The 13,052-nt window shown below is 44.6% G+C and overlaps 1 protein-coding gene across 11 annotated transcripts in view; it reads right to left on the reverse strand.

The window, feature by feature from the left end:
• The window catches only part of SGCG (sarcoglycan gamma), a 149,734-nt gene that overhangs the window by 17,243 nt on the left and 119,439 nt on the right, over positions 1-13,052 (reverse strand). The window contains exon 9 of one of the 11 annotated variants that reach the window (XM_045017523.1): positions 7,825-7,948. The exons of 9 other annotated variants lie outside the window; for them this stretch is intronic. In XM_045017523.1, the coding sequence (XP_044873458.1) occupies positions 7,911-7,948 (38 nt within the window). In that variant the 3' untranslated portion in view covers positions 7,825-7,910. Of the gene's footprint in view, positions 1-7,824; positions 7,949-13,052 lie in introns of those variants that run through there. One more of the 11 variants, XM_045017551.1, reaches the window with a different exon arrangement.

Below are 13,052 nucleotides of genomic sequence, written 5' to 3' on the forward strand. Positions count from 1 at the left end.
ATATTCAGCTCCAATTTCTGAAGATAATTCTTTTCTGTCATTCCGATTTATATTAGCTTTCCTTCACCATTTACACAACTGAGTTTTACTGCTTGTATCTTCATGGAAATAAAGTTTCAAGGCTGTATATTATTATTATTTATTTTGAGTCACCAAAAAGCAAACCTGCTAATCACATCTCAAACAAAGACATGGCCTCTTGCCCTGAAGAGCTAACAAAGTACATCTGAGTGACAGAAGAGGGAGGTTGATGAACACAAAGAGAACAATGATTCCATGATCTGTTTTGTTTTCCTCTCTGCACTTTGTATATTAGCAGCAGAAATGCGTGTGCACACATCCAATCAGAACAGTGACACCATATGACTTCTAGCTAATCACAAGTAGACACCACTGTTCTAATAGTGGACATTTGAAGACTGCAGAGTTGCTTGATCAATCCATTGTTTAAAAATATCAAGTAATGTCTATTATTTAAAGTAATGTGAGGAGATCAATCTGCTTGTGATGTCCTTTAACAGACAGAGGCTAAAGTCATGGATAAACTACTTGTTGACATTTCCCAACTCTACACATTAGTATTGGAAAGTCCTATCCAATCAAGTCCCCCTCCTTTAAAAAGATATAAAAATGCTACTGTACATTTAGACCATTTCTATGCTACACAGTTTTGTTGCCAAAAGGCAGCGTTTGTCGACAAAACAGTGGAAGTGTACACACTACTGTGCTCCTCCCGCGGACAAAATTCTCCTGCTTTGCGAACAAAATAAAACCACCTTGATGACAGGCATAGAGATTTTTGTGGCAAAGTTAGATCAACAAAGCATCAGTGTAGACACTGCATTCGTTACGTCGTCATACCTGGCCTCCAGAAGGTATACCACAATGCCCTCTGTGACTGCTGTGCTCACTGTTTTGATCCACTGCCCTGCATCTCGCTACACAGGCAGGGCCAGATTTTCAATTAGGCACAGTAGGCATGTGTCTAGGGGTGCTTACATTCTAGGGGCACCTTACCTCTCTAAAACTGTGTGCAACACAATGGTCAGCTATAGGCAGGGATGGGATGGGACGGGACGCTGAAGATGCTGTGGCTAGGGCTGTGTAAGGTATAAATCCAGCCATGTACACAGGCATGCACCCCTCCACATTCAAAGTCCCAGGAAGGATTGAAACTGCTCAGCGTGGAGAGCTACCCCAGGGTTCTGGCAGCGGGGCTCCGGGGGCTATTTAAAGGGCCGGGGCTGTAGAGGCAGCGGGAGCCCTGGGCCATTTAAATAGCCCCCAGAGCCCTGGAGTAGCGGCAGGGCTCTGGAGGCTATTTAAAGGGCCCAGGACTCCCCTGCTTCTACCACCCTGGCCCTTTAAATAGCCCCTGGAGCCCTAAGGTAGCGGCGGCAGGGATCTGGCAGCTATTTAAAGGACTCTGGTGGCAATTTAAAGAGCCTTGGGCTCCAGCCGCTGCTGGGAGCCCCAGGCCCTTTAAATTGACGCCTGGGGAAGCCAGGCCACCCCGGTATGGCGCACTGGCTCTTGCTGGTATACTGTACCAGGGCGTACTGGCTTATTTTCAGCTCTGGAGAGGTGGCTATAGGAGAATTCGGAGGGAATCATGGATGATTATCAAAACATAATGCAGAATCCTGCTCTCCCTGGTGCTAGAACCACAGCGGTAGGCAGGCAGGCAGGGTGGGCTGCTGCTGAGGTGGGGAAAAGAGACTTGTGCTGTGCAGAGCCAGGAAGGGAGGCAGAGGCTGATGTCAGGGGGTCCCCCTCCCCTTGCCAGTATACCTGTCTCCGCTGAGCTGGGGCAGGGGCAGCTCTAGGTGTTTTGCCGCCCCAAGCACGGCAGGCAGGCTGTGTTCGGCGGCTTGCCTGCGGGAGCTCCCCGGTCCCGCGGATTTGGCGGCACACCTTGCGGTGACCGGCAGAGCGCCCCCCGTGGCTTGCTGCCCCAGGCACGCGCTTGGCGTGCTGATGCTTGGAGCCGCCCCTGGGCGGGGGACAGGGGGGACACCATCTATCTGTGCACAAACTTCTTCCTCAGGATTGTTTGCTTCTGTCTGCTGTCTGAACTTAGACAGCGTGCCAACACACTCGCTCTCCCCCAACATACACTCTGTCCCTCTCTCACACACACACTCCCTGTCACACACTCTCCCTCCCTCTCTCCCCTCCCCCACTTCTGTGAACTTCTCATGTTAGTGTTCAGCAATATCAGTTTGCCCAGCAAGTCCTAGTCTCACCCCTACAGACTTCCACTCCCAGGTCTCCTCTCCAATGCCCCCGGCTCCTTATATCCAGTCTCCTTGCCTGACTAGTCCCAGTCTCCCTTCCAGGGCTCTTTGTTCAAACTCAGTGTCCCCATGTGGCTCCTTGTGTTAATCTCTTTGTCCAGCCAGTCCTAGTCTGTCTATCCAGCTCCTCATCTGATCCCAGTCACTAACTCCCAGTCCTCCTGTTTTTCTACACATCTCCCAGCCCATCTTCTTGCCCAGCGAATTCCAGTCATCCCGCCATCTCCCATTCCCAAGCTCCCCACCAGCTCCCAGTTTCGGCTCAGCCAGTCTGTCTCCCACCCCAGCTCCCAGTCTCACCCCTGTTTCTAGTCCCACTCTCAGTTTCCCTCCCACCTCCACCAGCCTCCAGATGCAGTTTCTCACCCTAAGCAAGGCTCCTTGTCCAAATCTACTCCTTCCTCACCCATCCCAAGGTCCATCTTTTATATCCACTGCATTGTAACCAGGCAGCTTCCTCTTTGATGCTGCCTAGGCTCAGTGTGGGAAGTGAGTATTGAGCGCACAGGACCTTCAGGCTCCCTGTTCTCAGTTCGGGAGTCTGGACCCAGCATGACCCACAGCAGCCCAGAATTCTAACTGTAGAGAAAGTCCTGTTCAGCTCTGGGCTGGACCATGATCAGTGTGGATCGAATCTTTGGGGAATTTTGCTGCAATGCTCTAGCAAGTGTGTACTGAGCATGTGCAAACTTTGATTTCTCAAAGGGTTTTAACTTAGCCAAATTTATAAGACATTCATGGGGATGGCAAAAGGCATCCCTTACAAAAAGGCCACCTTCCTGTCAGAATTCAAATCCCTTCTCCAATGGAAGCATTACAGCTTCTTAAATAAAAGGTTTCCAGCATTTTTAAACATGAGCAAAACATATTTTCCCTTAGCCTTGTTTTCAGAAATGGATGAACCATTCTGGCTGAATTTTTTTAAAATAATTCAGCCTAAGGCATAGAAAATTTCAGCAAAGTTAAAAGCAACTGAAAAGAGGGTCTTATAATGAGAAGTGTTGGGTAACCTTCAAAATAGCACTGCTACCAGCTCCCACCTAAAATTCATAGGGTACCCAGAATCAGAATAGGTAGGTAGTAGCTGATATATAGTAGGGTATATTTAAGCTCAGGGCTTTCCCACTGCACCAGGGCCAGCACAGTCAACAGGCCCCCATTTTAATGTAGAACTAGGTGAGGCACAGCATTTTAGCTTTGAGATGAATTCCCACAATGCATTTTTCCTTCTGCAGCCCATTTGAAGAAGACCCTCAGATATTACTATTATTGGTGCAAGGTGGATAGGTAGATTAGGAAGAAGCTCATTGTGCATGACTGGGTCCCCTGAAAAGCACTCAATACAAAGAGCTAGGCAAAATCCCAATTTTTGCTTGGGCAGGTAGAAAAACAAACTTATTTTGCTCAAAAACGTTACATGGTCAGCCTATACATCAAAAGAAGGAAATCTGCCAAACTATCAGTGGAGCCCCTGGACAATCAAGGTGCTAAAGGAGCACTCAAGGGGGAGAAGGCTGTTGTGGTGAGGTGACATGAATTCTTTACATTGGTCTTCACTGCAGAAGATGTGAGAAAGATTCACACACCTGAGCCATTCTTTTTAGATGACAAATGTGAGAAACTGTCCCAGACTGAGGTGTCAGTCAAGGAGGTTTTGGAACAATCTGATAAACTAAACAGTAATAAGTCACCAGGACCAGATGGTTATCTTGACCACCTTGCTCAATTGGTCCTTCAGCCCTCATATAGATTGCACTGATCACAACATGTCTTCCATTCGTCTCTTATCCTGGCCTCCTTTCTCCATGTGCAGCCATGCCTTTTCACAATAAAATCTTCCCATCTCTTAGGAGGTTGGCCGAGTGGTTGTTTCAGTTCCTGTGGGTATCACTCGGTGACGATTGCAGTCCATTATGTCAGTGAGCCTCGCTATATGCCCAGGACACCACATTTTACTGTACCTGCTTTCAACAATGACATCCTGCACTCCAGTCTGCTGTCTGATCACTTCATTGGGAACTCGGTCACGGATTGAAATCCCCCAAATTTTTCCATTGTCCTCACCATGACAAATAGTTGTTGCTCCTCTATCTTCATCAGGACCCATGTTTTGCTGCTGTACAACATTGCTGGCAGTAATGTTGAGTTGAAAGGTTGCCACGTGTTCCCTTGTTGATTTTTCCTTGGAGGACATCCTTGATAGTATATAATGTACTCCAACCAGTTTCTTTCTTCATGAGAGTTCAACTTTCTGATCATGATGCATGTTAATTTCTTGGCCCAAATAAACGTATTGCTCAACTTCTTCTATTTGTTCTCCCTTGACTATTATTTTGGCTTTTGGGAAGGCTTCAGATGACATAAATTTCGTTTTAGAGTGGTTCATTTTCAGTCTGACTTGGCTGCCTTTTGTGCTAAGTTCTCACAGCATATTCTGTAGTTTGACAGTGTTTTCAGCAATCAACATGATATTGTCCATGAATCTGAGGTGGTTTAAGTGCTCTCCATTGATGCTAATTCCACCCTTCCAGTTCATCTGCCTCATTACCATTTTGAGGCAGACTGAAGAGTTTCAGTGAAACCTTGTCTCCTTGCTTCGCACCTCTTTTGACTGGGATGTGAAGAGGAGTGTCGAACAGAGTTATATCCATAGTGCAGTCAGAGTTTGCTTCCTTTAGTAGTTTGATGTAGTTTGCGTCAATGCCCTGCTCTTCAAGAGCCTTCAGCACTGTATTGATCTTTACACTGTCGAATGTTTTTTCATAGTCGATGAAGGCAATGCATAAAGGGAATTTATATTACCTTGAGCACTCCAATAGCTGGTTTATAGTGCAAATATGCTCCATTGTGCAGAAATTCCTTTAAAAACCTGCCTGCTCTCTTGGCTGCTGCTTGTCCAGACTCTGTTATTATTTTGGTGAACAGCTTGTAGACATGTGAGAGGCATACTGGATGACAGTTCTTTAGATCTTTGCGATCGCCCTTCTTGTATAGCAAAATGGTGTTGGCCTCCTTCCAGCTAGATGGTATCTTCTGCATTTCCAAGTAACAGCTAAATCTTTGAGCAAGGGTTTCCCAGAGGTCTTGGACTCTAGCTCTTATCATTTTGGTTGTCAGTCCATCTTTTCCTGGAGCTTTTCCTTCCTTCATTTGATAAACTGCATGTCGAACTTCACTGCTGAGGACCAAGAGTACGTGCTCGTTGGTCTGTTGAAGAGATAGTAGTAGGACATTTATCTGAGATATGAACAGTTTGGTGTAGAAATCTTTGCAGACCACTTCCATCCCTGTTCCGTCAATTACTGCTTTTCCATCCTTGTTTTTCAGCACTATTATTGTCGACCTGTACAGCGTCAATTCCCATTTGCATTTTTTGAGACTTCTGCGTTATTCAGCCATCTTTAAGAGCCTTCATTTCCATACTTCTCGAAGTCCTCCTTTAGTCTTCTTATCAGCTTGCGGAGGAGGGAATACTCAAGTTTGTCACCATCATTTTGTTTCATATTCCTTCACTTCTCTAGCAAGTTCCTCATTTCCTCTGAGATTCGTCCCTTCACTGTTTTTGGTCTTTCTTTCTCAGCTAATTTTATGCATTGCTTCGGCTTATCAGCAAAGTTTTTATAGTCCTTGTCACAGTTATCTATGAGACTCCAGTCTTCCTTGGAAATGTTTGCTCTCTGATTTGACAGCTGTAGTGCTGTCTTCTCCACCTTTTCGTTGAAGTTGAGCCTTGCTCTAAGCAAGTGATGGTCACTACTGGTGTTGAATTATGGCACTACTGAGATGTCTTGCATAGGCACCGACTTCTTCTGTGCTGGTGGGTGCTCAACCCCACTCTGCCCCGACTCCACCCCTTCCCCCCCATTCCAACCCCTTTCCCAAAGTCCGCACCCCAACTTCGCCCCCTCCCTGCCCCTATTTGACTCCTTCCCCAAATCCCTGCCCCGGCCCCACCTCTTCTCTGCCTCCTCCCCTGAGCGCCATGTTCCCGTTTCTCCATGCTCCCTCCCAGAGATTGCTATGGCTGTTTGGTGATGACAAGCGCTAGGAGGGAGGAAGGAGTGGAGACGCGGCATGCTGGGAGATGGCGGCGGAGGAGGAGGAGGTGAGGCGGGACGGGGAGCTTGGCTTCTGGTGGGTGCAGACCACCCACTAATTTTTCCCTGTGGGTGCTCCAGCCCTGGAGCACCCATGGTGATGGCACCTCTGATGTCTTGTACAATGCACCACTAATCAATCAGCATATAGTTGATCTTGTTCTTGTTCTTTGCATTGGGTGCGATCCATGTCCACCTTCTCTTGGCCTTCTTCTTAAACTAGTTGTTACCAATGAACATTCTTTTGTCTTTGCCAGAGTTACCAGTCACTCTCCTCGTGGAGTCCATTTGCCGATGCCATACCTTCCAATGAACTTTTTGCCTTCTTTCCCTCTTCCGACCTTAGCGTTGAAGTCTCCCATCTCAATCATCTATATGGATTTTTGAGCAAGGGTTTCCTTGAGCTCCTGATAGAATTCTTTCTCATCATCATCTTCACTTGTGCTTGTGGGAGCATATATCTAGATAATCTTGAGGGCGCTGTTCTTGTTCAGTTGGAAGTATAGCACTCCGATGCATGATGACTTTGAACTTGCAGGAGATTATTTTTGAAGACCATTCCTTGTTGACGATAAAACCAATTCCTTCATCAGTTCTCACACCTTTTCCCAACATGATGGTGCTTCTATCTCTCCACTTCACTTCCATCTCCTTTCTTCATTGTGTTTTGCAGAGACCAAGGATGTCACTGGCTGTCCGTGCCTTCTCCTACATTAGGTGGTTGATCGAATCGTCCCTCATCAACGTCCTGCAGTTGTAGGTACACACTGAGAGGGCAATTCTTTTTCTGGCCCCTGAGATTCTTAGCAGCTTCTCATCAATTGAACTCTGCATCACCACCATAGAATGGATCGAGGAACACACAAGGAACTGGGGCCCATTTATTTCTGTTGTTTTAGCCATTTCTATGCTCTCAGTGGCACGTTTGCCTCCTCAACTTAGCTAGCACCCAACCTCAAGAAGGACAACTGTCCTCTCCCTGGATTGGGAATCTGACACCTTAATAGCATGGTAGGACCTACTGTAGAATGCACTTTGCTACCATCGCGGTCAGACAAGCCAGGGTCACTGCTGTATGCTTTAAGGCATGATTTTGCAGTGGTGAATGGTATTCACCCGAAAGTTCTCAAGGAACTCAGATATGAAACTGTAGAATTACTAACTGTGGTATTAACCACAGTCTCTGTACCGGATGATTGGAGGATTGCCATTTTTTAAAAAAAGGATCCAGAGGCAATTCTGGCAATTATAGGCTGCTAAACCTAACTTCCTTGCCAGCCAGCTTGGTTGAAACTATAGTAAAGAACAGAATTATCAGACAAATAGATCAACACAATATGTTGGGGAAGAGTCAACATGGCTTTTGTAAAGGGAAATCTTGCCTCGCCAATTTTGCAGAATTCTTTGAGGGGGTCAACAAACGTGGACAAGGGTGATCCAGTGGATACAGTGTACTTGGACTTTCAGAAAGCCTTGACAAGGTCCATCACCAAAGGCTGTTAGGTAAAGTAGGCAGTCATGGGACAAGGGTGAAGTTCTCTCGAGGATCAGTAACTGGTTAAAAGATAGGAAACAAAGGGTAAGAACAAATGGTCAATTTTCAAAATGGAAAGTGGTAAATAGTGGGTCCTCCAAGGATCTGTACTGGGACTTGTGCTATGTGACATATTCACAAATGATTTGAAAAAAAGAGGTTAAAAACAGTGAGGTGACAAAATTTGCAGATGATACTGAAATTACTCAAGATAGTGAAGTCCAAAGCAGACTGTGAAGAGTTACAAAGGGATCTCACAGAACTGGGTGACTGGGCAAGAAAACAGCAGATTAAATTTCGTGTTGATAAGTGCAAAGCATTGCCCATTGGAAAATATAATCCCAACTATACATATGAAATTGATGGGTCTAAATTAGCTGTTACTACACAAGAAAGAGATCTTGGAGTCATCATGGATAGTTCTTTGAAAACAGAGAATTTTAGGCACCATTAAGAATGAGATAGCTAATAAGACAGAAAATATCATAATGCCAGTATATAAATCCATGGTACACCCACGCCTTCAATACTGCATGCAGATGTGGTTGCCCAAACTAAAAAAATAAAAATAAAAATAAAATTAGAATTGGAAAAAGTACAGAGAAGGGCAGCAAAAATGATTAGGGGTATGTAACAGCTTCTATATGAAGAGAGATTAAAAAGACTGGCACTGTTCATGTTAGAAAAGAAATGACTATGGGGGGGATACGACAGAAGTCTATAAAATCATGAATGGTGTGAAGAATAATACACAACCCAGGGGTCTCCCAATTAAATTACTAGACAGCAGATTTAAAATTAAAATAAGGAAGTACTTCTTCACACAATGCATAGACAACCTGTAGAACTTGTTGCCAGGAGATGTTGTGAAGGCCCAAAGTATAACTGGGTTCTAAAAAGAATTAGATAAGTTAATGAAGCATAGGCCAATCAATGGCTATTAGCCAAGATGGTCAGGGATGCAATCCCATTCTCTGGGTATCCCTAAAGCTGACAAATCTCATATAAACAGTCTTCTTGCTTTTATGTTCACCCTCCACCTAATATGCTTGTTGTGGCAGCAATGGTCCAAAGATCTAAGGCAGATCTCTTACACCTCCTAATCCTGCTTCCAAAATGGGTTCGGGAACATATCTCAACAAATTTTTCATTCATAGTCTTTTGGAACCACCAAGAATCCTTTTTACACAAAATGTGTTAGAACTGAGAGGTATTAATCTCGCTTTCAAATCCTTCCTCCCACAAGTGCAAGTCAATAGTTCAAGTATCCACAGACAATATGCCACTGATGCATTATGTAAACAAACTGGAAGGAGCTCATTTGTTTCAGCTCTGCAAGGAGATGGCAAAACTTTGGGACTGGTATAGCCTACACAACATTTATCCAATTGGTTCACATATAGTGTGAAACCACACCGAAATTGCAGATCACCTGAGCAGAGATTCCTCACTGATGCATGAGTGATCTCTAAAAAATTTAGTGATTCAGGATATTTTCAACCTTTGGGGCTTCCTGGACTGTTTGCCACCAGATTCAATAACAAATGTTCCTGTTTTTGTTTAAGAGCATGCTCAGTCAATAACAGATACATTCCTACTTGATTGGGGAAGGGGTATAATTTATGCATTTCCTCATTCCCACTAATGTTAAAAAAAGTAAAGAAAATAAGACAGGACTCAGCCAATATGATCCTAATTGCTCCAGGGTGGCCAAGACACCAATGATTCACCAATTTACTCCTTCTATCACAAGGGAATAAAGATGCTTCTGGTACAATGGACCTACTGTCCCAGCAGGGAGGGAAAGTCTTTCAACCAGATCCACACTCATTGCATCTAACAGCTGGGGAAATAGGACTTTGATAGATTTAGAAAAGTCTTGTTCTATTATTGAGGTAATACATATTTTAATTTACTCTGGGAAACAGGCCACTAGAAAATGTACTTGCAATGGAATAGAATTGCTATATGGGTGTCTAATAAAGGCATTGACCCAGTCTCTGCTCCTACTCAGTATACCTTGGAATATTTATTCCCCTTAAAGCTATGGATTTGTCTAGCTCTTTGCTTAAAGTCTATTTAGCAGCAATAGCAGCTTTTCATACGTTTATTGATAGTAAATCTATTTTCTCACACAGCTCCGTTAAAAGATTTTTAAAGGGTTTATTGAATTTGTATCCACCAATATGAAAGCCAGTTCCTACGGGATTTAAACTTAGTGTTAACATAGTTTATGTCTGCTCCATCTTAACCTTTCTCAGAATGTTCTTTATTTCATCTTTCTATAAAGACAGCTTTCATAATAGCAATCGCATCTGTTAGAACTAGTGAACTATATTCTCTGATGGCTGACCTTCCTTATAACTCTTTTTTATAAGTCTAAGGTGGTTCTTAGACCTCACCCTAGATTCCTTCCTAAAGCAATTTCAGACTTTCATGTTAGTCAGTATCTTAATTTACCAGTATTCTTTCACAACCCGCCCCCACACACATAACAGTGAATCCAGACTGCATTCTTTAGATGCAAAAGGAGCACTATCCTATCACCTACACAGAACTGAACACTTTAGGCCTTCTCCTGAGGTGTTTATATTGTATGCTGGTCACTGTAAAGGACAAGCTATTTCTGCCCAGTCTTTGTCTAGATGGATCGGACAGTATGTAGAAGAGAATTATAAGAATTCTCCCCTTTTTTCTCCTGAGAGTCTTATTGCTCAATGTACTAGGGCAGTTATTATGTTTGTACCATGTGCTAGACATATTCTTCTTGTTGAAATATGTAAAGCTGGCACTTGGAGTTCAAATCAAACTTTCAGTAAATATTATGTATTAGATTTGGCAGCCAGCTCTGACACATAGTTTGGCTGAGTGGTGCTTTAGTCATTATTTAATAAGGACTTTATGTCCCTCAATCCATCCTTGGAATACTGCTTGCCAAATTATCCCAAGACTGGGAATATGCAGAGGATGCTTGAAGAAGAATTGAAGGTTATTTACTTGTAACCAGAGTTCTTTGAGATGGACTCCACATTTTCACACTTCCTTCCCACTTTCCCCTCTTCTGCAGGTTCCTAATTGAAAAATACCCCTTGAGAACATAAGAACGGCCATACTGGTCAGACCAAAGCCCATCAAGCCCAGTATCCTGTCCTCTGACAGTGGCCAATGGCAGATGCCACAAAGGGAATGAACAGACAGGTTATCATCAAGTGATCCATGCTCTGTCACCCAATCCCAGCTTCTGGCAAACAGAGGCTAGAGACACCATTCCTGCCCATCCTGGATAATAGTCATTGATGGCCCTATCTTCCATGTATCTATCTAGCTCCCTTTTGAATCCCGTTATAGTATTGGCCTTCACAACACCCTCTGGCAAGGAGTTCCAGAGGTTGACAGTGCATTGTGTGAAAAAACACTTTCTTGTGTTTGTTTTAAACCTGCTACCTATTAATTTCATTTGGTGGCCACTTGTTCTTGTATTATGAGAAGCAGTAAATAACACTTCCTTATTTACTTTCTCTATACCACTCATGATTCTATAGACCTCTATCATATCCCCCCTTAGTCGCCTCTTTTCCAAACTGAAAAGTCCCAGTCTTATTAATCTCTCCTCATACGGAAGCTGTTCTATACCCGTAATAATTTTTGTTGCCCGTTTCCAATTCCAATATATATTTTTTGAGATGGGGCAACCACATCTGCATGCAATATTCAAGGTGTGGGTGTACCATGGATTTATATAGAGGCAATATGATATTTTCTGTCTTATTATCTATCCTTTTCTTGATGATGCCCAACATTCTGTTCGCTTTTTTGACTGCCGCTGCACATTGAGTGGATGTAGAGAACTATCTACAGTGACTCCAAGATCTCTTTCTTGAATTGTAACAGCTAATTTAGACCCCCATCATTGTATATGTATAGTTAGAATTATGTTTTCCAATGTGCATTACTTTGCATTTATCAACATTAAATTTCATCTGCCATTTTGTTGCCCAGTCACCCAGTTTTGTGAGATCCTTTTGTAGATCTTCGCAGTCTGCCTGGGACTTAACTATCTTGAGTCTTGAGTAGTTTTGTATCATCTGCAAATTTTGCCACCTCACTGTATACCCCTTTTTCCAGATCATTTATTAATATGTTAAATAGGACTGGGCCCATGGAGTCTTCATTAGTGGTGGAAGGGACTGAGGTGACAACTAGCACCATGCCCCCTTTTATAGTCATGCCCTCAGAACATGTTCAAAGGCTGAGGAGTATGGCAGGAAGTGCACGTGTGCTCTCTAGTAGGCATTACTATAATAAGGATCCACCATCCAAGCTGCACCAGTTGGAAAGGCTGAGGAGTATGGCAGGAAGTGCACGTGTGCACTCTAGTAGGAATTACTATGATAAGGATCCACCATCCAAGCTGCAGCAGTTGGTGCATCCCAAGAGTGTGAATGTGCAGAGTCTATCTAGTAGAACTCTGGTTACAAGTAAGTAACCTTCATTTCTTGCATTTAATATTTATACATTCCTCCTTACTCATTCATGACAGAGTGCATAACTGGCAGACCTCCCAAACAGGTGGGTCCCACTTCTAACTTATCTGCTTTGTGATTAAGGTGCAGGGAGAAGATAAGCAGGGTTCACACCCACATTGTGGTGGGATAAGGGAATTAAAACATTTAGCTCTGTAGTGAGGCACCCTGGTTCCCAGCGGCGCCTGAGAGGGCCGAGCCAGAACGGACGCCACAGTGGGCAGAGCCACCACCGCCTGTTCTCGCCCCCCAGAAGTCAAGGGGTGGGACAAGAAGTATAAAGGCCCGGCCCCAGCGCTCAGTTGACCGCTGGCCGCCAGAGAGGACAGACGCTAGTGCTCTAGCTCCCGCTGGGCCGAGCTTGCCACGTGCTCACTACCCTGAGGAGGACTGGCCGAGCCTGCCCCGGGCTCGCTACCTTGAGGAGGACTGGCCGAGCCTGCCCCGGGCTCGCTACCTGGAGGAGGACTGGCCGAGCCTGCCCCGTACTTGCTGCCCAGAGGAGCTGCCTGAGCTTCCCCTCGCTCTGTATCCTGAGGAGCAGCCCGGCTTACCCAGCGCCCAGTACCCTGAGGAGCCCATGGTGTGGGACACTGCGGAA

The sequence above is a fragment of the Mauremys mutica genome, chromosome 1 (genome assembly GCF_020497125.1).
Source record: "Mauremys mutica isolate MM-2020 ecotype Southern chromosome 1, ASM2049712v1, whole genome shotgun sequence".
In the NCBI taxonomy this organism is placed as follows: domain Eukaryota; kingdom Metazoa; phylum Chordata; order Testudines; family Geoemydidae; genus Mauremys; species Mauremys mutica.